Here is a 26,058-nt window from a genome sequence, read left to right on the forward strand (position 1 = left end):
CTCGCTGGCTGTTCCCTGCCTTTGTCTGGCTTAGTCTATGAACACCTTCTTCTTGCTTTCCGGGTGTGGGATGCTCCTGACTAGCTTCTGTCCAAACCACGCCTCTGTCATAAGCCCCTAGTAAATTGCAGTCCTACGTCTCCAAGCACCTTCTAGATCTGTTGACCTGTTTTCCAGAAACATGTATTGTCCTCCGTGGGTCCCCAAGCCCGCCCCTGCCTGTGGTGCCCTTGGACCACCCAGTACCCAAACACATCCACCGGGGAGACACACAGGAAGGACTCACTGAACTCGGACAGAAGCACCACCGTGAACGCACCTGTGGTTCTCAAAGAGGAACTAGAGTGGGCACAACCCCTAGGGAGCCGTGGGAATCACCACGGCAGGGCAGCCGTGGTTTGAGCGGGAGGCTCTGGGTGCCACAGGTTCAAGGGCGGCCCGCTGGGCAGGGGGAGAAAGTTGTGGGGAAGGAGGGGAGAGGAGAAGCCACAAAACTTAGAGGACACCCAACCTACGAAGTCACTTTTGAGTGAGGTCCCACCAACACCCTCTCCTCTTGGGAGCCCAGCAGGTCCCGACCCCCCCGGGGGCGGGGCTAACTCCACTGTGGCCCCGCCCTCCTCCACCTGTAGCGACCTAGTTTGTCTGTCCTCTTTAGCATTTGGGGTCTTTGCCACTTGGAGGAGGCATGATTTCTGGGCCTTTCCTCTCCCTAGGAGATGGAAGGAAGGACAATTTCTTTCTCTTCTGGGCTATGCTGGGAGAAGGGCCTTCCAGACGCAGAAGCCATGGCCAAGGGCCCTGACTTTGCTGGGGTTCCCGCTTTGGCCTTGGACCCCAGCTTTCTCATTTCTATCTTGGAACAGGACAAAAATGCCCTCACAGGATCAGGGTGTGATGGCCTAAGACAATGCCAGTGACAGCCACAAGCACGGGGAGGGAAGTTCTGTGGAGAATGAGGAATTCCCTGGGTTTGTGGTTGGAACCTCTCTCCCTGTGATCAGGCTCACAGGCTGTGCGTACTGTGGCGTCTGAAACATGATCTGCAAGTGACAGTTCTGTGACAATGGTGACCGGAACTGCACCTTCACACACCTATGAGGGATTCTCTACCCTGCCCTACCTGTTTATTCTCACAACAGAGCAGGGCTTGGCTAAGGCTGGCCTGGATGTTTTAATTGAGATAGTCTCTTTCACACGTAGCCTTGACTGCCCTTGAGTTCTCTATGCAAGTCAGGATGATCTTGAACGTCTGGTCTTCCTGCCTTCCCCTCCCGAGTGCTGGGATCACACAGGCCTGAGCCACTATTCCTGCTCCGGGTGTCTCTGCGGCTAGAACCTAAGAGGTCTTGGTTTGAGCAATAGCTTCGCCCACCACCTTGGATGGTTTTTAAATCTGGTGGGCTTCATTTTTGCACCTTGCAAGTTTGAATGACCAAGAGCCACTGTGAAGACCACACAAGGGGAAGTCACCGAATGGCGCTTTTGACCACTGATGGATTTAAGGCACAAACAGGCATGTGTGTGAGCAGGCTGGACACTCATGGGCTGCATTGGTGGAGTTGAACACACAGAGATTCAGGAAGTGATGCTAATCACTCAGTGTCACCTAGCTAGTTAGGGAGGGTGGCTTGGGTCTGTCACAAGATTCAGCGCCTTCCATTCCCTCCAGCTGCCCAGTGCCTTGACCACGTGACATTGGGCAAGTGTGTACTTCTGCTGAGCCTTGCTCTCCTTATCTGTAAGATACTGCGGTCCACCTCTCTGCAGACAGCCTTCTGTGTCTCCTGCCTGAGAGACTTTTCACAGTTATTTGGGGCAGAAGCTGCTGGAAGATCCCCTTCTAGTCCTTCATGAGAAGCATGCTCAGGATGGGGAGCCAGTGCCCATGTGGGCATGAACAAAGAGCTTCTCCTAGCTGAAGCTACAGAGAGAGAGAGGCTGCTTAGCTCTTGGACTAAAAAAGGATCACAGGTCCTGGGCCCCTCAAGTATCTGGGAGCTGGGCTCTGGTCCCTGGAAAGTAAGGGGGAAGGGGGCTCTAAGGGAGAACATTGGGTGGTTCACCCTGAAGGTCAAACATTAAGGACAGTGTTTTCAGTCTTGACAAAGAAACTGGGACTCCAGCTATTCCAGGGACATGGTAAGGCTGGACCTAGTAGGGAATTGTGGACATTAGGGCAACAGGCATCTTTTGTTGGAGCCAGAGTATCAGTGAGGCTCTGTATGTGACCCACCGGCCAATTCCCACTGGCTTAGCAAGATCGCATGTAATTCCATCAGAATAAATACAAGGTTTCGGCACCCTGAGAACATGCAGTAAGAGGAATGGGAGCGGAAGGGTCGAGGACACGGCTCAGCCTTTCAAAAGTTGGCGGTGCAAGCTTGAGGACCTTCCTTGGAGTCCTCACGAAAAACCTGGCACAGTGGCGTGTGACTATAATTCTAACACGGTAAGGGGGAGACAGGGGGATCCCCGGGACTCACAAGCCAGCCAGACTAGTTGAATCAGTGAGCTCCAGATTCAGTGAGAAACTGTCTCAAAAAAAAAAAATGATGTGGAGATCACCACATTATAATCATATAAATCATGAGAAAGATGCTCGACATTGAGCCCCCTGGCTTCCACAAGCATACCCACACGGGTACAGGCACACACAAACAAAGAAAACGGAGACAATAAGATGAGGAGGTGGCCGTTTTGTCAGTTTGACCGAGGAAAGGGGAGGGATGACCTCCCTGGCGGAGAGCCACATGGGGCCCACGCAGGTCAGGGAGTGAGCAAACTCCCTCCAGCCACAGCAGTTGCAGGACTGGGGCATCCTCGGACTTCCTGAATCTTTCACAGCCCTTCTGCACAGTCCTGGCTTTCACGACCATGACACATCTCCCTTGAGGCAAATCCTCCTCTGGGGAAGGAGCCAGTGGCCGCCTTTTCTCATTTCCAACCCACAGCATGGGCAGAGTGGGCAAGGTCAAGATCCCATCCGCTGAGCCCCCTGCAGTGGTCTATCCCCAAGCAATGTCACCTGTCTGAGCCCTTACCACAAGCCTGAGGGCGACACTCCTGGAACTGCCCTGTCCAGAAGAAAAAGCTAAGGGGCAGAGAAGTGGAGTTATATAGAGTGCTGAATTCGAGTTCAACAGGAGTCTCCACCTCAGGGCCCCCACTCAGCATCTCTTTTCCCCCAGGGAGTGTGACCTCATGGAAACTGAGCCCCGGCCTCCTGGGTCCAGTGCCTTTCACTGTATCTGACAGTCAATCACCTCACTGCACCTCATTTTTTTTTTCCTACTATAAAGCAAGGTTCCGGATTGCCCAGGTGAGCCCTAAGACCTTCGTCTTCTGGGGCCCTTTTCAAATGCCAGATCTGCTGTGGTAGTTAAAGAGCAAGCTAGGAACGTCTGCCCTCAAGCCAGTGTTCTCAAGCGATGCCCCAGGGACTTTGAGGGAGTGGTACATTGTCTCCCTCTGCCAAACAGGCGACATGGTAGCATAATTTGCTACAGACATTGAATATTTGAGTTGTGAGCGTCTAATAAAGGAAACCTTGGAAAGCCCTCAGAGCAGAGTCCAGCCCACAGAGAAGATGTGGAGTTCTGTATGTGCTGTGGAGTTCTGAACTCTGGGCACGTGTGGCCCTTTCTTTACAGCTGGGGTTGTCTACCAAAGGCTTCAAAAGGTCGGGCCCGTTACAGATCCCCTTGTGTGGCAGTCATGAGAGTCTCACCTGACATTCCAGCCACTTCCTTGCTCCTGCCCCACCCCTGTGCCATCCTGTCTAGCTGCTTGTAGTCTTGGGAGGTGCCACAGTAGTGGGAGGTGGGAGTCAACTAGAGATGCGGACACCAATGATGTCATGGGCACTTGTCACCATGCTGGGGTGGGCTTTTTGAGGAAACAGTTGCCCTAGCCGCCCATGTTCCCGCAGACAACCCCAATGAACTCATCGGTTCACTAAGCTGGACTGGGAGGACAATTTCTTGGGTCTAGTGTGGTGGTTTTCTGTTTCTGGGCGAGTAGAAATACACTCCCCAAGAAAAGTCACCTAAGTTTTGGGGTTTTATTACTGTGGTGAAGGGCAAGGACGATCCTGTCTCAGGAGGACCAGCCTTGAGCATCTCTGTGACCCATGTTCCTGGTCTGACCTCCATCCCCATGCCTCAGACAGTCCTCCCTCTAGCTCCAGAGAGAGGGGTTGAGGTTAGAACACAGGTTTTCTGGAAGTGAGGGGTCTGAAGTAAAAAGGCAAAGCAAGCTACTCACCTTCTGTGGTCAGCCTCTGGGGCCCAGGAGCTTGGAGAGCCTTCCAGGTTATTTTGTGTTCAGATCCGCAGGCTCGGCCTGGGTTCCCACTAGGTCCCGAGAGCCACAGCTCCAGCTGGCGTCTCTTGGTTTTACCCTTTCGTAAATGAGTGTGAGGAGATCTGGTCTTCCGTCCCTGTTACCACTTCCCTTCTGGGTCCCCAGTGCCACAGTGTTCATGCCCTGCCGTTGAGTTTTCTCTTGCTAGGAACTCTGATCAAAATAGGGTGTAGACCTGGGCCCTAAATTCCAGAGACTTGGGTTCTAATCCAGCCTAGGTGTATGATGTCCAGCAATTCACTTGAACTCTGTAAAGTTTAGTTTCTTTGTCTGGTGACCACGTGCCAGGCTACACGTGCCTCCCCCCACACTAGCCCAGAGCTTTGAAATGCAAATACCTACAGGTGGTGGCAGATTACATGAATGAATGATAGCCGCTTGTTCTGGTTTCATTCTGTGGCTGGGACAAAGGTCATGATCAAATGCAAGTTAAGAAGCCGGGCATGGTGGCACACACCCTTAGTCCCAACACTCAGGAGGCAGAGGCAGGCAGATCTCTGAGTTTGGGGCCAGCCTGGTGTACATGGCGAGTTCCAGGATAGTCAGGGCTACAAATAGAGACCCTGTCTCAAAAAACAAAATGCAGAACAACAACCAAAGCAAGTTAGGGGAAGAAAGGGCTTATTTCAGCTTATAGTTCATCACCGAGAGACATCAAGGCAGGAACTCAAACAGGTTCCTGCTAAAACTGCTTGCTATTCCGCACAGTATTACCTCTGACCAAGGAACTTACCAAGGAGGTATAGCAAGAACCATGGAGGATGCTGGTTGCTGGCACGATGGCAGGCCAGCTTATACCCTGCTAGCTCCACATTGGCGTTTACCTCTTCCTGGGACCTGAGATTCAGCAGCTAGGCTAGGCAGGCTGTCTCCACCTACCCAGGTATTCATCACCATGCCTGGCTTAATTTTATTTTATTTTATTTATTTTTAATGTGTATGAGTGTTTTGCCTGCATGTATGTATGTATGTGTACCACATGTGTGCTTGGTGCCCTTGAAGGTCAGAAGAGGACTTCGGATCTCCCAGGACTGGAGTTACAGCCAATTGCAAGCAGCCACATAGGTGCTGAGAATTGAACCTGAGTCCTCTGGAACAGTCGCCATTGCTCTTAACCCCTGAGTCAACTTTCCATCGCCCTTCCTTCCCCCTTTTAAATGTGACTTCCAGGGATCAACCTCAGGTCCTCAGGCTTGCAAATAAGCACTCCACAGATTAATCTCCACCCAGCCCCAAGAAGTGTGTTTCTAATGTCTAGTTCTGGAAGATACTCAGGTACTGTACCTGATTCATTTTTACAGCCGTTATCAGATAAAATGCTTAACTATAATCTTCTATGCTCTACAGCCACAGAATTGAGTGTGATAACATTCTCATTCTGGTTTATGATCACCACACGAGGTCTTCTCAATAGGAGGGATGGTCTGGGCCAGGACTTCTTCAGGAGGAAGACTTTTGTGCTGTAGGTAAAGTCCAGAGTAGGAGAACACAGCAGAAGTGTTTGAGACGTGCATGTACTAACAATTACTCAGGGCCAGGGGTGTAGTGCATGGTAGAGTACTTGCCCAGCAGGCAAGAGGCCCTAGGTTCCATCTCGAGGCCTGGGACAAACTGTTTTTATTTAAAATGGACAGTTAATGGGTGTTAATTAGGTGATTTGTGGGACAGTCCTATGGGGACAGGCGTTTTTGTTGGTGTACCTGGCAGGGGGATTCTACTGACATCTAGTGGTAGACGCCGGGAATGCAGGAGGCGGAGAACCGTGCTCTAGTCCTGGATCTGACTGCGTAGGGAGGGGCTGAGATGATGAGACCCTTTGGGAGAGGGTACAGGTGGGGGGTGGTGGGGGTGGTGGGGGGGTGGGAACAAGGAATTGACGGTGAGGAATGGGGAGAGAGTTCAGGTCCTCCAAAATGAGAGAAGCAGAGGCATGGTCCTCCCGCAGCCTGTGCTTGAGCTCTGTCGAATCACAGAAGCAACTGGAGACACCAGGAGTGAACGGGGTAAGCTCTGACTACTAATGCTTCTGGAGCCCTGACTCCTAGACAGCTGGCCTTGAGGACGCCCCGTGGTAAAGAAGGACCTGTCCCCCAACACCTTGCTTATCTGCTGCAGCTCAGGGTATGTGATGGGTGCCAAATGGGTGCACAAGTGAGTGAAGGGAGAAATGAAGAAATCAAGGAAGCATTGTCAGGACTAGGGGGGAGGCATACCCAGAATTGAGTTCTCTTCTTCTTTTTAAAAGGATTTATCTTATTACTGATACGTGTGTGTGTGTGTGTGTGTGTGTGTGTGTGTGTGTGTGTGTGTGTGCAGTTCTTGAGGAGGCCAGAAGAAGGCATCGAATTCCCTGGAATTTGAATTACAGGTAGTTGTGAGCTGCCATGTGGGTGTTGGGAACCGAACTCAGGTCCTCTAGAAGAGCAGCAAGCTCTCCTAACTGCTGAGTCATCTCCCCAGCTCCCCCTCCCCTCCACCTCCGCCACCGCTAGAGTTCTGTGTGGCACGCTACTTCCTTCATCTGGTCTATATTTCCCCATTCCTGGAATGAGGAAGTTGGAGAGAAAAGGTGTCTCTAAAACTTCCACACACATCTGAGTTCCCCCGGGAGCTGTCAGACTGTCCACAGACTCTGAATCAGTCTTCTGGCTGGGGTAGCGGAATTGGGGCAAGAATCTGCGCACCTAGCCAGCTCCGAAGTGAGGTGTGGCCGCTGGCCTTGAGGCCACTTCAGGCCCACATGGTCAATCAGGACGTTCCAGGATCTCCCCTTTGTACCCTGTCCAGGCTGACCGGGTCCACTCTCCTTCCTATCAGGGACAGGTTAGGGAGTCCCAGCCTTGTCAGTCCTCGCACTGCGAGATGCTGCCACCTACTGGCTGTGTCTGAGCTGTGTTGGGCCCCAAGGGGTGTGGAAGGAGAGAACTGACTCCATCAAGGCGTTCTCCATCTCTACACATACACACACACTCACACAGTAACAATAAATCTTTCAATGCAAAGACCAAGAAAGGCAACAGAAAGTAAACAGCAGAGAGAGGAGTAAATGCAAGGTGAAGACAGACAGACGAGTAGTCTCTCTTTGGCCAAACTTTATTTAGGCTCCTTGTCTGTCCAGTGTCACCGAAGAATCCTACAGGAGCTGGGCAGTGGTGGCACATGCTTTTGATCCCAGCACTCGGGAGGCAGAGGCAGAAGAATCTCTGTGAGTTCGAGGCCAGCCTGGTCTATAGAGTGAGTTCCAGGAAAGGCGCAAAACTACACAGAGAAACCCTGTCTCGAAAACCAAGCAACCAAGCAACCAAACAAATAAAGGAATCCTACAGGAAGACAGTGGTGCACACTTGCAATTCCAGTTCTGGGGTAGCTGAGGCTGGAGGATAGCCTTGAGTCTGAAGTCATCCAAGGCTACACAGTGAGACCCTGTCTCAAACAAAGAGAAACCCTGGCTGTTCCTCCCATGGAGTTTCTCCCACTCTCAGGAATTCTATCTTTCTCACTTTTTCTTAATAAATTTAGACTAACTCTGCTAAAAAAAAAAAAATCCTAAGTCACGGTCCCCTGAATACTTGGTCAAAACCCCTTAACTTTCATCTCTGATGTGAAAACCCTTGGTCTGCCATCATGCAAGAGTCTTCTGACCTTGGATGTCCTCTCTTAGTAGTTTTGCATCTACAGACCCCTAACTGTGCTTCTAGGCTTCAGTCTCCCTCCATTGGTCCCCACTGTACCTGGGGTTGAGCCCCATTTCTCCTCTCTTGTAATAGTATTCAAGGATGTCACCATAGCCTGGTACAGTGGCACCTGCCTATACTCCTAGCTCTCTGGAGGCTGAGGCAGAGGATTCAGGGGTCAAGGCCAGGGCCTGAGAGAGATAGTTCACTGAGAAAGACCTTGAGTTCCACCCCTAGACACACCTTCACAGAGTTGTCCTCTGGCCTTTATCCATGTGTAAGGCGGCATGTGTGCCCCCTCCCCCTACACAAATAATAAATAAATAATAAGTTCAAGGCTAAGGCCAACCTGGGCCTTTTCCAATGAGAGAGACACAGAGACAGAGACAGAATCAGAGACACAGAGAAAACCATCCTGAGGACTGGACCTGGTGGGCACACCTTTAATCCCAGCACTCAGGAGGCAGAGGCAGGCAGATCTTTGTGAGTTCGAGGCCAGCCTGGTCTACAGAGTGAGTTCCAGGCCAAAAGAAGAGGAGGCGGGGAAGAAACCACCCTGAACAAAGTGAGGGCAGAACCCTGGTCCTGTGCAATTGTTACAGGAACTGGGTCAGGGGGAGGTGGTTCCTGCTACCAGACTTGCTGGGGCAGAGGTAACCAAGCAACCTCAGGGCCAGTGGCTGCAGGTTCACTCTGGGCAGATGTCAGACTGTCTAAGATGCAGTCCAGACCCAAAGCTGGCTGGAGAAGCCCTGGAGAATCTTATCTTGGACTTCCTGAAAGATGGACAGAACCATCACAAAGTTTTCCACTTCAGAGCAGGCTTCAGAGGCACGCTTTTGTCTTCTACTGTACTCTGCTCACACCGTGGAGAACCTTTCAAGCAGGCCTCAGCCTTGGACTTTGCTGCTCACGTCTGCACTGGTCGATGGTAGCTGAGAATACTGGGCAGGCTCTTCATCCTCCATCCCCTCAGCTGATCTCTGCTGGCCTGTCTCCTGTCATGTCCGTCCAGCCAGAATCTGCTTCACTCTGGTTCCTTTAGTAGTTCTCCACCTACTGCTCCTCAACTGTAAGCTCCATCTTGCGGATGCTGTTGGCGCTTCATGAAGACGCCATACATTTTGGCCGGCCCCTCCCCCACTCCCCTTGGAGCTAGAGTTCCTCCTTGGCCTGTGCAGCTCCCGCACTCTTGTCTCTGGCCTCCCTTGAATAGTCGTCTGACCAACTTTACAAATTATGTGTCACGCTGAGCAGCGGTGGTGCACACCTTTAATCCCAGCACTCGGGAGGCAGAGGCAGGCGGACCCCTGTGAGTTCGAGGCCAGCCTGGTCTACAGAACGAGATCCAGGACAGCTAGGACTACACAGAGAAACACTGTCTCGAAGAACCAAACCGAACCAAAAGAAATAATGTCACAAATAATTTTATCTTTGGACTTTTTTTTTTTCAGTTTTCAGATTTTATTTTCACTATTATTGTTATTATTACTAATTGTGGGAGACTGCATGTGCATGTCATATAATGAGTATGGAGAACAGAGGATAACTTTGTAGGTTCTGGGGATTGAGATCAGAGGCAAGCACTTTTATTCATTCAGCCATCTTGCTGGCTCAGATGTTTTTATTTTAAGACAAGGTCTTACACAGTAACCCAGGTTGGTCTGTACTCCCATCAATCCTCCTGTCTCAGAAGTCTCAAGTGTTAGGATTAATAGGTGTGTATCATGCCCTTCCGGACAGGGTCTCAGGAAGTTGCCTAGCCTGGACTTGAACTCAGTTTGTAGCTCAACCTAAGTTTGGAACTTGGAATGCTTTGACCTCAGCCTTTTAACTAGCTGCAAGACAGACAGGCCCGCAGCACCAGGCACAGCTAAGGTAACAGTATCTGTAAGGACAGATTTCAGAACCCACGACAAGGCAGTTGAGGGGCTGGGGAGCAGCTCGGTGGCAAGAGCACTTCGAACTGGATTCTGGCAAAAAGCTGGGCATGGCCAAGTGCATGCCCACAACCCCAGCACTGACTGGGGTGGGAGCAGACAGGAAGATTGATAAGGCTTGTTAGTTAGCCAGCTTGGGTATGTGGGGGTGGGGTGGGAATAGGTGGGGGGCGCCGATAGCTAGTTCCACGTTCAGTGACAGTTCTGTCTCGAGGGAACTAAATAGAAAGTGATAGAGCAGGATGCCTGATGTCCTTTTCTTCACACTCGAAGACACATGTGCACACACACACACACACACATACACAGAGAGAGCGGGGGATGACAATCAGTAATGGACTGGGCGTAGTGATACACACCTTGAATCTCTGAGTTCAAGGCAGCCCGGTCTACTCAGTGAATTCCGGGCCAGCTGGGACTGTGCAGTGAGACCCTGGATGGATGAGAAGACATGGTGGAGGAAAGTCTGGGTCAGAGACAAGGTTCTGGGTTGGTCCCGGCCTTGTTTTGGCTGTGGGATCTTGAATGAGTCAGGGTCTTAGGTTCCTCTCCAGAAGGTCAGCACTCTTTCTGTGAGAGTGTAGGGAAAAAGGGCCAGCCAAAGAAACCCACCCTGGCCCTGAAACCAGAGCCAGTGAAAGAAATCCACCCTGGCCCTGGCACCCAAGCCAGTGAAAGAAACACTTTAGCCCTGAACCCAGAACCTAAGAAACACACCCTGACCCTGAAACCAGAGCCAAAGAAACACTTTGTCCCTAGAATCAGAGCCAGTGAAAGAAATATGCCCTGGCCTTAGAATTAGAGCCAAAAAGCTGGGGGGGCGGGGCGGGAAGCCAGCGAAAGAAACATAGCTTGGCCCTGAAATCAGGGCTATCTCTGCCCCCTGACCAACGAAGCTAACCAATCTCTGAGCGGGAAAAACTAACCAATCCCTGAGCAGAAACTCTTCTCCCTGGAGAAACTCCGCCCCTAAGAAGCCCCCCACAAGCCCCTCTGCCTGTTCAGGTGTGGGCTGTGCTTTCCTACCCTGGCAGAGGCAACCGCTCTCCTGGACTCCTCCGTCCCAGATAAATCTCTTTCTTAAAAGAGTCTTGGGTGAAGATCTTCATATACCAGTGCAGAACAGAAGAACCCTGCTGAGACATCCCTTGGGGTGCTGAGCAAGGCGGAGCAGAAAAAGGAACAACTTCTCCCTGGAGTCGGAGGAGATGGCTGCATTTCTGCAGAGGCTTCCCCTTTAGCTGAGTGATGTCTTTCTTTCTTTCTTTCTTTCTTTCTCTCTTTCTCTCTCTCTTTCTTTCTTTCTTTCTTTCTTTCTTTCTTTCTTTCTTTCTTTCTTTCTTTCTCTCTTTCTTTCTAATTTATTTTTTTTTTCAGAGGTGAGGACCGAACCCAGGGCCTTGCACTTGCTAGGCAAGCGCTCTACCACTGAGCTAAATCCCCAACCCTGATGTTTTTCAACACAGCATTTCTCTGGGTAGCCCTGGCTGTTCTGGAACTCACTCTGTAGAACAGGCTGGCCTTGAACTCACAGAGATCCACCTTCCTCTGCCTTCTGCGTGCTGGGATTAAAAGTGTGCCCCATCGCTGCCCATGCCACGGCACTCTTGTGGGAGTCAAAGAAGAACTTGAGAGTCTCTCCGTCCATCACGTGGGGCCCAGGGACTGAACATCAGGCTTGGTGGCAGCACTGTAATCTGCTGCGCCACCTCACAGGTCCAGGCCCATGGCTTAGTTCTCCTCTGTTACCTGTGCAACATCTAATTCAATGTCAAGGACTGAAATGGGACTCAGGAAAAAAATTTAGATGGCCTGGATGCTTCCCTACTCAGACTGAAACATGGAGCCAGTTATGCCCACTCATTAATGAAAACAGGGTAAAAACAGAACATCCTTAAAAACACATTTAAAAAGTCCCTGCATTCCAGAGCGTGTCTAATGCAAGCGCCCTCATTTTGGACTTTAAACCTAACCCCTATTTTCTTTCCAGAGAGTTTGCCAGGGTGGTCCCAAAGGAGGGAGAAGACTCTGGAGGCCACTCCCAGTCTTTCTTCAGGGTCACAATCTGCAGGGGAGGACAGGGAGGTGGGGCCGCTGGAAAGCTGAACTCTCTCAGGACAAGAGACTCTGTAGAAACTTAGAAACTTGTCTTTTGTGTGTGACCTGACCCAGAAACTCTGGGGGAGTTTGAGCAAGATCGTGATGTTCCGAGGCAGCTGCTTATGAGAGTTCATTGGGAAAATGTCCACAAGCCTGGGAACCTAAGGAAGGGGATTATTGACTGTGCTCTTTCTCGTTAGTACACCTGATCTTCCTTTTCAACACTGGGGAGCAAATTCTAGAACCCAGTTAGCATTTCTCAAATTTATTGGCCTAGTGCTAATGGCAGGAGAGAGAGTGAGAGAAAGAGAGAGAGAGAGAGAGAGAGAGAGAGAGAGAGAGAGAGAGAATCTCCTCTTGCTCCCAGCAGTCCGCTGAGGCTTTGCATACCCCAGAGCTGAATCCTAACCAAGAGCAGGGAACATTTCCCGTTCTCCAGATGCTGAGGCAGCCATCCCTGCACATTTCTTGTTTTGCTTTTGTGTTTTTGAACTGATGTTGTTGTGTTGTTGATTTATTCTGTTTTATTTTATTTTTCCTGTGTTGACTCAGGATCTCATGTCGCCCAGACCGGTCTTACTCACTATATGGTCAAAGATAAGCGTGCAGGTGAGTGAGCACCCCAAAGCAGCCACATGGACGTCACGGGACAACTTAAGAGGGCTGGGTTTCTCTTTCTACCATGTGGGTTCTCAGGGTCAAATTCAAGCTTGGCAGCAAAAGCCCTTACCCACTGAACCATCCTTTCGGGTCATGATCTTGAACCCAAATGGGATTAAGGGCCTGTGCCACCAACAGGTGCTGAGGATGGAACCCAGGCTTTGTGTGGGCTAGGCAAGCACTCTTCCGACTCCTTGGTCCTTTTCCTTCCTTCCATGAGATAGGCTGTCACATATCCTAGGCTGGTCTCAAAGTTGATCTGTAGCTGAGTGGTTTTTTTTTTTTTTTTTAACTCCTTGGGGGCCCACCACCCAGCTCCCAAATAAATACACGGACATTTATTCTTACTTATGAATGTCCAACCTTACCTTGGCTTGTTTCTAGCCAGCTTTTCTTCCTTTTTTTTTTTTTTTTCTGGTTTTTCGAGACAGGGTTTCTCTGTGCAACTTTTGAAGCCTGTCCTAGAACTTACTTTGTAGACCAGGTTGGCTTCGAACTCACAGAGATTCACCTGCCTCACAGAGATTCACCTGCCTCTGCCTCCTGAGTGCTGAGATTAAAGGTGTGTGCTACAACCCCCACCCCCCCATCCCCCCACCCTCCCATCCCTCCCCACTCCCCACCCCCGCCCCTGGCTAGCTTTTCTTAATTTAAATTATCCCGTCTACCTTTTGCCTCTGGGCTTTTACCTTTCTCGATTTCATATACCTTTCTTTCCTTCTTACTCCATGGCTGGTTGTGTGGTGGGTGGCTGGCCCCTTTGCTCACTCTTCCCTCTTCTCCTATTTATTCTCTCTGCCTGGCAGCCCCACCTATCCCTCTCCTGCCTGGCTATTGGCTGTTCAGCTCTTTACTAGACCAATGAGGCATGCACAGCTTCACAGAGTTAAGAATGCAACATAAAAGAATGCAGCACATCTTTGCATCATCAAACAAATATTCTATAGCATAGATGAATGTAAGGCATCTTAAGCTAATATTCCACACCAGCTGAGGATGGCTCATCAGCCTCCCTCTGGGTCCCATGTACTGGGACCATAGGTTTGCATCACCACTCTAGGTACTTTTATCTTGCTTTTTGGGACAGGGTCCTACTATATATCCCAGTTGGACTTGATCTCACCATCTTCCTACCTCTGGTGTTAGTGTTATGATCCCAGGTGTGCAACACCAGACTAGTCTAGGATTCTTACAGAGTTCAGCTTGAAAAGGGAGAAGGAAGGGGATGCTCTGAGTTACTCCTAAGCCTAAGAAGTATGAAAATTGCCTAAGCCTCGGATTCATAGTGAGTTCCTTGTCAGCCTGGGTTGGAATGAGACACTGTCATTCTGCCACCAAAAAACAAAAAAATGAAAACACAGGGTGTGGCAGTCTACACTGATAGTCCCTACATGTGTGAAGTGAAGGCCAGAGGATTAAGAGTTAAAGGTCATTCTTACCTATATCTAGAGTTCAAGGCCAGCCTGGGTCACATAAGAGCCTGTCTCAAAAGACAATAAACAAAATGAATCAAAATTGTAGAGAGGTTGAAATGTTGTAAGTCCAAAGCCAAATTATCTTGGGATATCTTTAGTCCTCATAATAGGCATTTATTGTCCTCTTCTATATCTGACCTAAGAGCTTTGTGACACTAGGGAAATCCTTTGGAATGTACAAATAGAGCCCTACTTTCCAACAAACCCAAAAGCTGAGCGTGTCATTAGATAGCTCTAGAGGCTTCTAGCCTAAATTTCTCTCCTATGTTGTAACCTATCTAATGTTTCCCCTAACGTGTCTGAAAAGAGCCTTGATTAACTGTAAAAATGGCAGGAAACTGCTTCCATGTTGTAAGACGGAATTTGGGGCTACCCCAGACATGGTCACTCATATTTGGTTCCAGAATAAACTCTTTCATCCCTTTTGAGGTGAAAATTGTGGTTTTGCATCAACATGTCCATCAAACGGGCTACCCAAGCTTCTGGGCATGCAGTTCTCTCGAGGAGGCTGTACTCGGCCCTGAGTGCACCTCTCCTGTTGGCTATCAGGTTTGTCAAGGCTGTGACCCTGTCAGACACTCTCAGTTCCTTTGTTTAGTGTATGATTAAAAAAAGTTTTTAACTACCTTGTCTTTAGTATAGGGGAGGGTTAATGCTCGGAGGTCAGAGGCCAGCTCTTGGGAGTCAGTTCTTACTTTACAGCGTAGGTCATGGGTATCAGGTTGATGGGCTTGGCAGCAAACGCTCTCACCCACTGAGACATCTCAGCCCTAGTTTCTGATTTTTTTTCTCTGATTGTAACAAGAGCCTGAAAAGCCCCAGGTGGATGCCTTCATTTGCTCTCTCATATTTGAGACCTCCCAGGCCTTGAATACCACCAATAAAATCCCATTAAAAAAAAAAAAGCCTGGGGCTGGAGAGATGGCTCAGCGGTTAAAAAGCACTGGCTGCCCTTCCAGAGGACCTGGGTTCAATTCCCAGCAACCACATGGTGGCTCCCAGCCTTCTGTAACTCCAGTGCCAGGTTATCTGACTCCATATATTCAGGCAAAACAAACATAAGATAAAATAAATCTTTGCCGGGCGGTGGTGGCGCACGCCTTTAATCCCAGCACTCGGGAGGCAGAGCCAGGTGGATCTCTGTGAGTTCGAGGCCAGCCTGGACTACCAAGTGAGTCCCAGGAAAGGCGCAAAGCTACACAGAGAAACCCTGTCTCGAAAAACGAAGCCAGGTGGTGGGGATGCACGCCTTTAATCCCAGCACTGGGGAGGCAGAGGCAGGTGGATCTCTAAGTTCAGGGCCAGTCTAGTCTACAGAGCAAGTTCCAAGACAGCCAGGGCTACACATAGAAACCCTGGAGAGAAAGAGGGAAAGAGAGAGAGAGAGAGAGAGAGAGAGAGAGAGAGAGAGAGAGAATAATAGACAGTAAAATGCTCAGCACTATTATTGTGCAATTAAAATGTTTGTTTTTTGGGTGGTGTTGGGTTTGAACCTAGAGCCTTGTGCACGTTAGGCCAGCAATATACCACTGAGATGTATGTCCCCAGCTTAGAAGAGTACATTTGGAGTACGCAAAAGACGATGCTCACGAATGTCATGTAACATCTCCAACAAAACAAAGACCACAGAGCAGACAAAGGCAAAGAGATGATTGGACAGTCCAAGCACGAGACACTGGAATCCCCAGACCACAGATGGACCCTGAAGCAGGAGAGTCGTGAGTTCCAGGGCAGCCTGCACCACATGGGAGACCCTCCCACAAGGAGAGGAGAGGGTCAGCTGGTCCTGGCAAGTCAGTTCACTTCCTCGGACGTGGTGAGCCGTGGACGCCCTCGTTGCGTGCCGTTCCCAAGAGTGGAAACTGCACTGTCAACTAGGCTAAGCTGGTTTAATCATCTATTAAAACAATGGAAATTTGTTAATTTTTTTTTAATGCAGCAAAATATGGGCTGTGTCCAAAGGATCTTGACTTTCGAAGGCTCTTCCTGAACCAAAGCCATAAGCCAGCCGACAAACATTGGCCTGCTTTAGTCCATGGAAAATTCCAGATGTTTGTAGCTTATCACCTGACAAGTTGACAGCCAGGGAAGATGCTGATTTCAGGAGACCTTATTAGCTCCATATTCTGTGGAACAAAGAGCTGTCCCATGGGGCATATTGTATAAGAAGCCATATATAGTATGTGAGCTTAAAAACACCATTAAAAACTATTTTGTTATTTTATTAGCTCTCCTTACAGATCCAAAGTCAGAGGAACAGCCATTACTAACAACAACAGTGCTTCCAGAGCTGGGACTTAACTTGTATCCTGATGGTGGGGACTTAAATAGACACATAATTAATTAATTAATTTCTTTTTTTTCTCCCCCAGACAAGGTTTCTCTGAGTAGCCCTGGATATCCTGGATCTCACTCTGTAGACCATGTTGGCCTCGAACTCACTGAGATCTGCCTGCCTCTACCTCCAGAGTTCTGGGATTAAAGGCAGGCATCACCACCGCCTGGCAACACAGAGTTCATCTTTCTTTTTTTCTGTGGGTATGTGTGTACATCTGTTCATGTGGGTGCACGTGCATGTGTGAATAGATGCTTTCAGCAGCTAGACGTAAATATTGAGTGTCTTCTTTGGTCATTCTCCACATTATTTTTTTTTTGACAGGGTTGCTTATGGAACCCAGAGCTTACTGATTGCCTAGGCTGACTGGAATCAGCCTGTCTCTGCTCTCCTCAATTCTAGCACTGGGATTACATACATGCACCTCAGAGCCGAGCTTTCTTTTTTTTCTTTTTCTTTTTCATTTTTGGCTTTTCGAGACAGGGTTTCTCTGTAGCTTTGGAGCCTGTCCTGGAACTCACTCTGTAGACTACGCTGGCCTCGAACTCACAGAGATCCATCTGCCTCTGCCTCCCAAGTGCTGAGATTAAAGGCACGGGCCACCACCGCCCGGCGAGCCTAGCTCTCTTATGTCAATTCTAGGGAGCTGAATTTAGATCCTCATGCTATGTCTAAAGCAATTAACAGTCCTTCTTCCTGGCCTCTGGATACATAGTTTCTAGGAGGTCTTTGGTAACATGTATCAAAAGCCTTACTGCTTGCTTTCTTTCTTTTTTTATTTTTTTATTTTTTATTTTTTTGGTTTTTCGAGACAGGGTTTCCCTGTGTAGCTTTGCGCCTTTCCTGGAACTCACTTGGTAGCCCAGGCTGGCCTCGAACTCACAGAGATCCGCCTGGCTCAAGATTTATTTATTATGTACACAGTGTCCTGTCTGCAGGCCAGAAGAGGGCACCAGATCTCATTACAGATGGTTGTGAGCCACCATGTGGTTGCTGGGAATTGAACTCAGGACCTCTGGAAAAGAGGGCAGTCAGTGCTCTTAACCACTGAGCCATCTCTCCAGCCCACCTCTCTGCTTTCTTTACTTTTCTGTTGCTGGAATAGACTGTAGTGCACTCAAGGCAGGAACCTGGAGGCAGGAACTGAAGCAGAGGCGGTAGAGGAACGCTGCCTACTGGCCTGCTCCTTATGGCTTGCTCAGCTTGTTCTTCTATACAACCCAGGACCACCTGCTCAGGAGTGGCACTACCCGCAGTGGGATGGGCCTTCCCCTTCAATCATTAATCAAGAAAATGCCCAGCTGGGCGGTGGTGCCACACGCCTTTGATCTCTGTGAGTTCGAGGCCAGCCTGGTCTACAGCATGAGCTCTAGGATAGGCACAAAACTACACAGAGAAACCCTGTCTTGAAAAAAAACAAAAAACAAAAAACAAAAACAAAAACAAAAGAAAAAGAAGCAGAACATGCCCAACAGACTTGCTTCCAGACCAATCTGACAGAGGCATTTTCTTGGCCGTGGTTTCCTCTTCCCAGATGACCCTAGCTTGTATCAAGTTGACAAAAAAAATAGCCAGTACTTAACCTATATATTTACCTCATGACCTAATATCTTTACATCTGGGAACTTACTGGAAATTTATCTAAGGAAATAAACATTTATAAGAAAATCCAGGTGAACATATAATAGCAGAAAACTGTAAACAGTGGCTAACTGTAAAGCTAGTGACATATGGTCATAGCATAAAATTCTACTAATAATCACGCATGTGCGTTTGTATATATGCGGAAACACGTTCACGATATAGTGATGTTTTCAAAAGCATAAATTAACTAGGCCAGGCACGGTGGTGTACACCTGTAATCCCAGCCCTTGGGAAGTACAAGCAGCAAGATCATTCAAGGTCATTCTTAGCTGCAAGGCAAGTTTGAGGCCAGCCTGAGGTCCATGAGGTCCTGTTCAAAGAACCCCCCTTCACAACAAACCTAAGCTAAACAGGCCTGGGTGTTTAGGAAATGCTTTCTCCTGTGTTGTTGAGAGCTACACAGGGAGCAGGGACTCCACACACACAGCCAGCTTCATGACAAGGGACTGCCAGAGAATCACTCAGAACAGTGACTGAACTAGAGAGACACTGGACTCAGCTGTACTGGAATACTTATGGACCCACCCTCCAAGCCCCTGAATGTGGGATGGCATTCTGTATCTCAGGCTGCAGAGTTCTTTAAGGTCTTGAAGGCTGGATCCCTCCCTGAGCATCATGAAGCCTTGGGAGTTCCCCACGGACTTCCTGTGCTCCGTTTGGTAATTAGTCAAATGACAGCAGATGAGCAAGTTCTCCGGAATGTGTGACCCTGTGCAACCAGCCCCAGATGCTTCCCCAGGAAACAAATGCACGGTGTGCAGAAGGGGGTGTAGTTTTCATACCAGTTTGGTAACAACACGAGAGCCCTGCATCTCCTAGACCCGCAGGCCTGGGGCTCCCCTTTACTGTTTTGGCAGGTATGAATTTTCTGACAAACTGAAGCAGCAAGCCATCAGCTAGCAGGCCAGCAGACATTCAAGCCGACCCCGAATTTATAAACAAGCTTAAAGAAGAACAAGCCTTAAGCGAGCAGTCTACAAGCCAATTAGTAGACTAGAGAATTTGCACTGACTGCTCTTCCAGAGTTCCTGAGTTCAATTCCCAGCAACCACCGAGTGGCTCACAACCATCTATAATGAGATCTGGTGCCCTCTTCCGGTGTGGTGCCCTTTTCCGGTGTATACATAATAAATAAATCTATTTAAAGAAAAAAAAAAACCACGTTCTTTTCATTCTATTTCCATTTAGATTAGGTAGAGAATATTTACAAAGCTTGTGTGCATGCATGTGTGTGGTGTGTCTGTGGGGGCACGTGTGCCTGTTAAGGTCAGATGTTGACATTCCTCAATGGCTTATTACATTCTTTGCTCACACCATTTATTTCATTTTTTGCTTGTGCATGCATATGCCATGGTGCAATGTGGATATCAGAGGATAACTTGTGAGGGTCTCTTCTCTCCTTCCACCATAATGGCTCCCGGAACTCAGGTCATCAGGCTTGGCGGTAGGGACCTTTACCTGCTGAGCTACCTCACCAGCCCCACTTTTTTTTTTTTTTTTTTTTTTTGACACAGGTTCTCATTAAGCCTGGCTGCCCGGAACTCAGGATTCACCTGCCTTTGCTTCCCAAATGCTGGAGTTACAGGTGTTGCCACCATGTCAGAGTCCTCCACTTTAGTTTTTGAGAGGAGTTCTCTAACTGAATTTGGGGATCACAGGCTTGACTGCAGTCATGTGAGTTCCCAGAACTGTCATTTCTTTTCCTCCCACAGCAGTTACAAACTTCTGTGAGCCTGGAGGTTCTGAACTGAGGTCCTCACACGTCACAGCCGAGTCCTGCACCCACCCCCCACCCCCCGACACGCACTTTTACTGATTTATAATGAAAAGATTCTGCTGTGGACAAACCTTCAGGCTGACCCTCTAACAGTGGCAGGTTACCGTCTAACTCCCTAGCAATGAGCAGGCTGTTTACTGTTTAATGTCTGCAGCTGGCATTGCCTGTTTCTCAACACTGGAGAAAAATAGGACAAATGTCCCCAAAGCTCAGCCCCTCTGTCTGATAAATAGGAAAAGTTTTTTGGCCTCCTTTTGGATAGATATGGCTTCATTCATTTTATAACTCTAGGGTGTGGCAGAGGGCCCAGCTAGCTAAATTAATGTTTTAAATCAAACACCCAGCCTTTAGTCCCACCCTAGGGGGAAGAAGCCGGCAGATCTCAAGGAGCTCAAGACCAGCCAAGGCTACATAGTAAGACCCCGTCTCAAAAACAAAAACACTGTTGCCTTTGTATTTGTCCCGATGTATTGAGATCTGCATCCACAGAGAGGTTTGCATCAGTATTTTCTTTTCTTTCTTTCTTTTACATGCCCCCCCCTCTGCCCCCCACTCCCCAATAGTCCTGTCTGTCCTGGAACTCACTCTGTAGACCAGGCTGGACTTGAATTCAGAGATCCTCCTGCCTTTGCTGGGATCAAAGGCATTTGCCACCAGGCCGGGCTAACATTTTTCTACTTAACCTGAGAATTGTGTTTAGATTGTGACTGGATTGTGTTTGTGGAACTGATTTTTTTTTTATTAAGAAAATTTTAAATTCATTTTACATACCAACCACAGATTCCCCTCTTTTCTACCCACCCCCCCACGTGGAACTGACTTTTTTTGGTTTTTCGAGACAGGGTTTCTCTGTGTAGCTTTGCGCCTTTCCTGGATCTCGCTCTGTAGACCAGTCTGGCCTCGAACTCATAGAGATCCACCTGGCTCTGCCTCCCGAGTGCTGGGATTAAAGGCGTGCACCACCACCGCCCGGCGGAACTGATTTTTTGTTTTGTTTTTGTTTTTGTTTTTTTCGAGACAGGGTTTCTCTGTGTAGCTTTGCGCCTTTTCCTGGAACTCACTCTGTAGCCCAGGCTGGCCTCGAACTCACAGAGATCCACCTGGCTCTGCCTCCCGAGTGCTGGGATTAAAGGCGTGCGCCACCACCACCCGGCTTGGAACTGATTTTTTTTTTTTTTTTTTTTTTTTTTTGGTTTTTCGAGACAGGGTTTCTCTGTGTAGCTTTGCGCCTTTCCTGGATCTCGCGCTGTAGACCAGGCTGGCCTCGAACTCACAGAGATCCGCCTGCCTCTGCCTCCCGAGTGCTGGGATTAAAGGCGTGCGCCACCACCGCCCGGCTGGAACTGATTTTTAAAGGTTGGTATGGAGACTGAAGAGAGAGTTCAGTGGTTAACAGCACTTGCGGCTTTTGCAATGGACCAGCACCCACATGGCAGATCATGATCATCTCTAATGTCTTACCGAGGATCGGCCGCCCTCTTCTGGCACCCCAGGGCACTGCAAGCATACAAAACACCACTACGCACAAATAAATAAATAAATAGGAATCAGATAGGCAAGAATGGTGATCAGGTGTCCTGAAGAGGCATTATTTTTCACATATGGTCCCCAGTTCAGAGCTCTCATGGCTGTTGGTAGCTACTAATGAGTGAGCTAGAGATGATGAAAGGTAAAACCATGCTCCCCCAAGGGCAGTCCGACTCTGACCTTGTGGAGAGAGTGGGTTCTGCCAGATGGCAATACACGGGTTTCATGTTACCCCACCTCCTGGCAATGTCAGCCACAATCTGTGTGCCCTCTAGGTCAAGCACCTTTTAGGCACAGGGAGGACACAAACACTCTAAGGGTACATGAGTCCAGCCTTGGAATCTCGCTGCAGCATCATGCACTGATATTTTTCTGAATCTGTTACTTCCCCGCTACAATGGGGATCAAAATAGCACCTTGCCCCTAAAATTGCTGTAAGGATGAAATAAGCAAAAATCTAGCGTAAGGTAGGGTGCAGAGTAAGCACGCATGATGTACATGTACAGGTTCGCAAAATTCTGAGGGGCAACTGCATTACAATTTGAGACAGGGTTCTGCTATGTTGTAGTCCATGCAGGAATGAGCCAAGACACCGGCACAAACCGATTGATTTTGGATTATTTACCCCCAGAATTATTTATAGAACTTAGTGTTCACCTTTAAAACCCTTGATTTAGGATACATACTATTTTTCTCTTTAAAAACAAAACAAGCCGGGTGGTGGTGGCGCACGCCTTTAATCCCAGCATTTGGGAGGCAGAGCAGGTGGATCTCTGAGTTCGAGGCCAGCCTGGATTACTGAGTGAGTTCCAGGAAAGGCGCAAAGCTACACAGAGAAACCCTGTCTCGAAACAAACAAACAAACAAACAAACCAAAAACCAAAAGATGTCCCTCTTAATTGCCCGAACCTTGCTGTCATCCTTGAGTGGTATCTTTTCTCTCTCATTTTTCGCACTTATTAAACAAGGCCGAAAAATGTAGTAAGAAACCAGCCAGCGCGGTGTTTAGTAAAAGCAGGCCCTGATGGTGGTGACTGTCTCAGGTCCAGAGAAAACCCCAAGTTAGATCAGAGGGGCACGCAGAAGTGAAGATGGTCGTGTGCAGAATGGCTGCCGGGCTCAGGGTGGAGAGTACGACCCACAGCAGCCTCGGGGGCAGCCAAGTGACTGCAGGGCAGAGAGAACCAGAAACAAAGACAGGGCAGCGGGCAGGGGCCTGGTCACCGAAGCAACTGAGCATTTTCTGCCCATAAAAACTGCCTACGCCACCAGCAAGCCAACTGGAGACCAGCTGCCCCCGCCCCGGCGGCGGGAGAGCCCCGCAGCGCAGCTCCCAGGCTGGGCGGTTATTCCCGACATGCTCCTCCCGCAGGATTTCAAACCACCACAACAGCCTCCCCGCACTCGCTCCGGCCTGCCCCAGCAACAGGCGGTGGCCGGCGTCTCATTGGCTGCGACGCGCGCTGCTGGGTCCTGATTGGCTGCGGAGTCGCCGGCCCTCTTCCGCGCTCGCAGCGGCCTCCATTTTGTCGGTAAAGGCAGGAGAAGGTTGGTCGAAGACGGAACTGTGGTGTGTGACTCGCTTGTGAGCAGTGTTTGATCCGTGCATCGTTTCTCCCTGGGAAGGGAGGGAGGTTTGGGCATCGAGAGGGAGTCGCCGCCGCCGCCCGCGCTCGAAGTCGGTGAGTGGCGGGGACGGCCATGTTGGCCGCCGCGGACCCCATTGTTGGGCCGGGCTGAGGAGGAAGCGGGGCTGGGCAGCGTGTCTTCCTGGGAGCTGAGCCGCGCGGGCAGAGGCGAGGAGCCCGTAGGCTCGCATTTCGGGTGGCCGAGAGTACGGACATTGTGACAAAGAAAATCGGAGGCTTTCTCAGCCTTGTGAGAGTGTTTGCTTGTTTCGCATGAGAGAAATCTCGATGACCGTTCACTTTAGAGAGGCGTTCGTATCTTCAAATGCTGTGGTTACGGGACCGGGAGTGTGGACTCATACCCAAAGCACCATGTACGTTTTGTGAACAGTGCCTTGGTGTGGAAGTGTTGGAAGCAGAAAATCCGGATGGAACTCATGGTCCCTAGATTCTTGGTGTGGTCACAGAAGCAAACACTTCCTCAATTTGACTTTAAAACGTGTAGGCGGGTAGGACTCACATCACCAAGGAGTTGTAAGTTGACATTTATGAGGTTAAAGAAACTCATGGTCTCATACATCTGCCTTACTTTGAGGAAGTACTAACAGCCATTTACTACTGTAGAAAGTTTAAGCGATCACTTTGAGTTGTTTTCAAGTAATTCTATTTCCTTTTCTAGCTAGGACTTCTCTCAAACTTGTGTGTGAGGAGACTCGATGTTGGCCTCAGCGCCTAGGCTGAAATCAGCAGATTGGCTCATGAAAACTTATGTACTGAGACAAAGGAAAGGATCTAGCAGGAAGCAACATCTCTTATCCTGGGCTTGGCAGCACGAAAGAGGACAAGGAGTGGAGATCCTGCAATCTGAAAAGCAGACTGAAAGGTATAGTCACATCATGAGGCTAGTGTTTTATGATAGAAATAAAACGAAGGACTATAGCCATGGTATATATCACCGTAATCCTAGCACTGGAGGTTGGGGCAAAACTGCTTAAAGTTGGAGACCAGTCTGGTATGGGAGACTGTCCAAAGGGCGGTGGTGAATTTAAGTGTTTCTTAGGCTATACGTAGAATGAACACATTGCTTTAATTTAGCTTTCACAAACAACTGGTATTTGTCTAAGGACTTGGTTTCATATTTTTGAGGTAAATGGTCTGGTGGGGCAAGCCTGTCTAACGACATTTCTAGAACTGGAGCTTTGGAAACTTCAAAAAGGACAGGTGTAATTTTACATTTTTTTTACTTACAGGTGACAAAGAAGCTGAAGATGGGAGGTGGAGAGAGGTGTAACACTCCAGCCCCTCAATCTAGAAATGTTAGTAAGAACCAACAACAGCACAACAGACAGAAGACCAAGGATCAGAATTCCCAGATGAAGATCGTCCATAAGAAAAAAGAAAGAGGACATGGGTACGCTCCATCGGCAGCTGCATGGCAGGCCATGCAGAATGGGGGAAAGAACAAGAGCCTTTCTAACAACCCAAATTGGAATGCTAGCTTATCAAGTCCGAGCTTGCTTTTTAAGTCTCAAGTTAACCAGAACTATGCTGGAGCCAAATTTAGTGAACCACCATCACCAAGTGTTCTCCCCAAGCCACCAAGCCACTGGGTTCCTGTTTCATTGAACCCTTCAGATAAGGAAATAATGACATTTCAACTTAAAACCCTTCTTAAAGTACAGGTTTAAAGGCCTAAGTACTTGTTTTAAATTCCGTCATGTTCATACATAGCCATCAGTTGATTTGACTTTAGGGGATTTTTATAAAAGTGCTAGTTTACAAGTATAAGCAGACATTTGATTCATGTCCTGTGTGCACTATATTGTAATAGTGTAGGGATAGTTTAATAATACTTAGTAGTTTTGCTAACTAAATTCAAGCTTAGATTTCGGGAACAGTAATCAGCTTTATTGTCTAGCAGGAAAACAGGAAAGAAAAAATTCAAATAAGCATTTAGCTAAGATACACAAAGACTCCAAACAAGGTGCACAGTTTAGTTAAATGTTCTAGGGACACCCAAACCATAACATCATGGGCATCTTATAAAATAGCTGTGTCTTAAGTTGTACAGTGGTAAATGTGTAAAGGGCAATTGGAGCTTATTAGAATGAGGCCAAGTAGATAGCCCAAAATTTCCTGAATACAGTGAATAGGCATTTATACACCAAATCTTTTCCAAAAACAAATACTGAACAGCTTTCAGATAACATTTTTATTCGCTAGCATCTTATAGAGCTGCTGAGGTGATCTGGCCTTATGCCTACAAAGCTTGCTTGAAGCAGGGAGTTAGTTGTGTGTGTGACAGATACATAAGGAAGAAAAGAGCCATGTAAATACATGTAATGAGCTTGTAACATATGTAAAGTTTTCTGGCTTTTATTCTACAAAAAGAGACTATTTTTAGTGTGAATTTGCTGAATATAAGACCATGAACTGTTTTTTATACTATGGCCTAATTTTAAAGGTCTCCAGTTTTTAAAGACTGCCCTTGTGCTTAAGTGCCAGTGCATCGATGTAATTGATGTGATTGTGAACCATACAAAGTAAATTTATTGTATTAAGTTTTAATATTGAAAAGCTTTAAGCTGCAATTGCATTTCCTGTTTTTAAAAAGAGATGTAAGATGCAGCATAAGATTCTCTCCCTGACCTTTTTAAACCCAAAGACTCATTTTGGCTTTATCAAATCCTGCAAGTAACTGATGATTAAGTGTGCCCCAGGATTATTTATGCAAAGTAATTTTTAGCACGTTTAACCACAAGAGCAAGTTACTTTTCAGTGCTTATAAGCAAAGTAGCTAATTTGTATTTCCTCAATTAAGTTCAGACCAGATACCGCCCAAATCAAATATTGAGTATCCTAAAAGAGAAGTTCATAAAATGATTTGATTTTGAAGCATGAAATTCACAAATAAAACTTGTTTTTCCTCCCCA

At 48.3% G+C, this 26,058-nt stretch overlaps 1 protein-coding gene across 1 annotated transcript; it reads left to right on the plus strand.

Moving 5' to 3' along the window:
* Positions 1-23,008: 23,008 nt before the first annotated feature.
* Pnrc2 (proline rich nuclear receptor coactivator 2) lies at positions 23,009-26,058 on the plus strand. Its single transcript, XM_052715867.1, has 3 exons — positions 23,009-23,179; positions 23,805-24,008; positions 24,376-26,058. Exon 3 carries the CDS (start codon positions 24,394-24,396, stop codon positions 24,811-24,813), a length of 420 nt encoding a protein of 139 aa, XP_052571827.1. The 5' UTR covers positions 23,009-23,179; positions 23,805-24,008; positions 24,376-24,393; the 3' UTR covers positions 24,814-26,058.

The sequence above is a fragment of the Peromyscus californicus genome, unplaced genomic scaffold (assembly GCF_007827085.1).
Source record: "Peromyscus californicus insignis strain IS unplaced genomic scaffold, ASM782708v3 Scaffold_5__1_contigs__length_169319896, whole genome shotgun sequence".
Taxonomy (NCBI): Eukaryota; Metazoa; Chordata; class Mammalia; order Rodentia; family Cricetidae; genus Peromyscus; species Peromyscus californicus.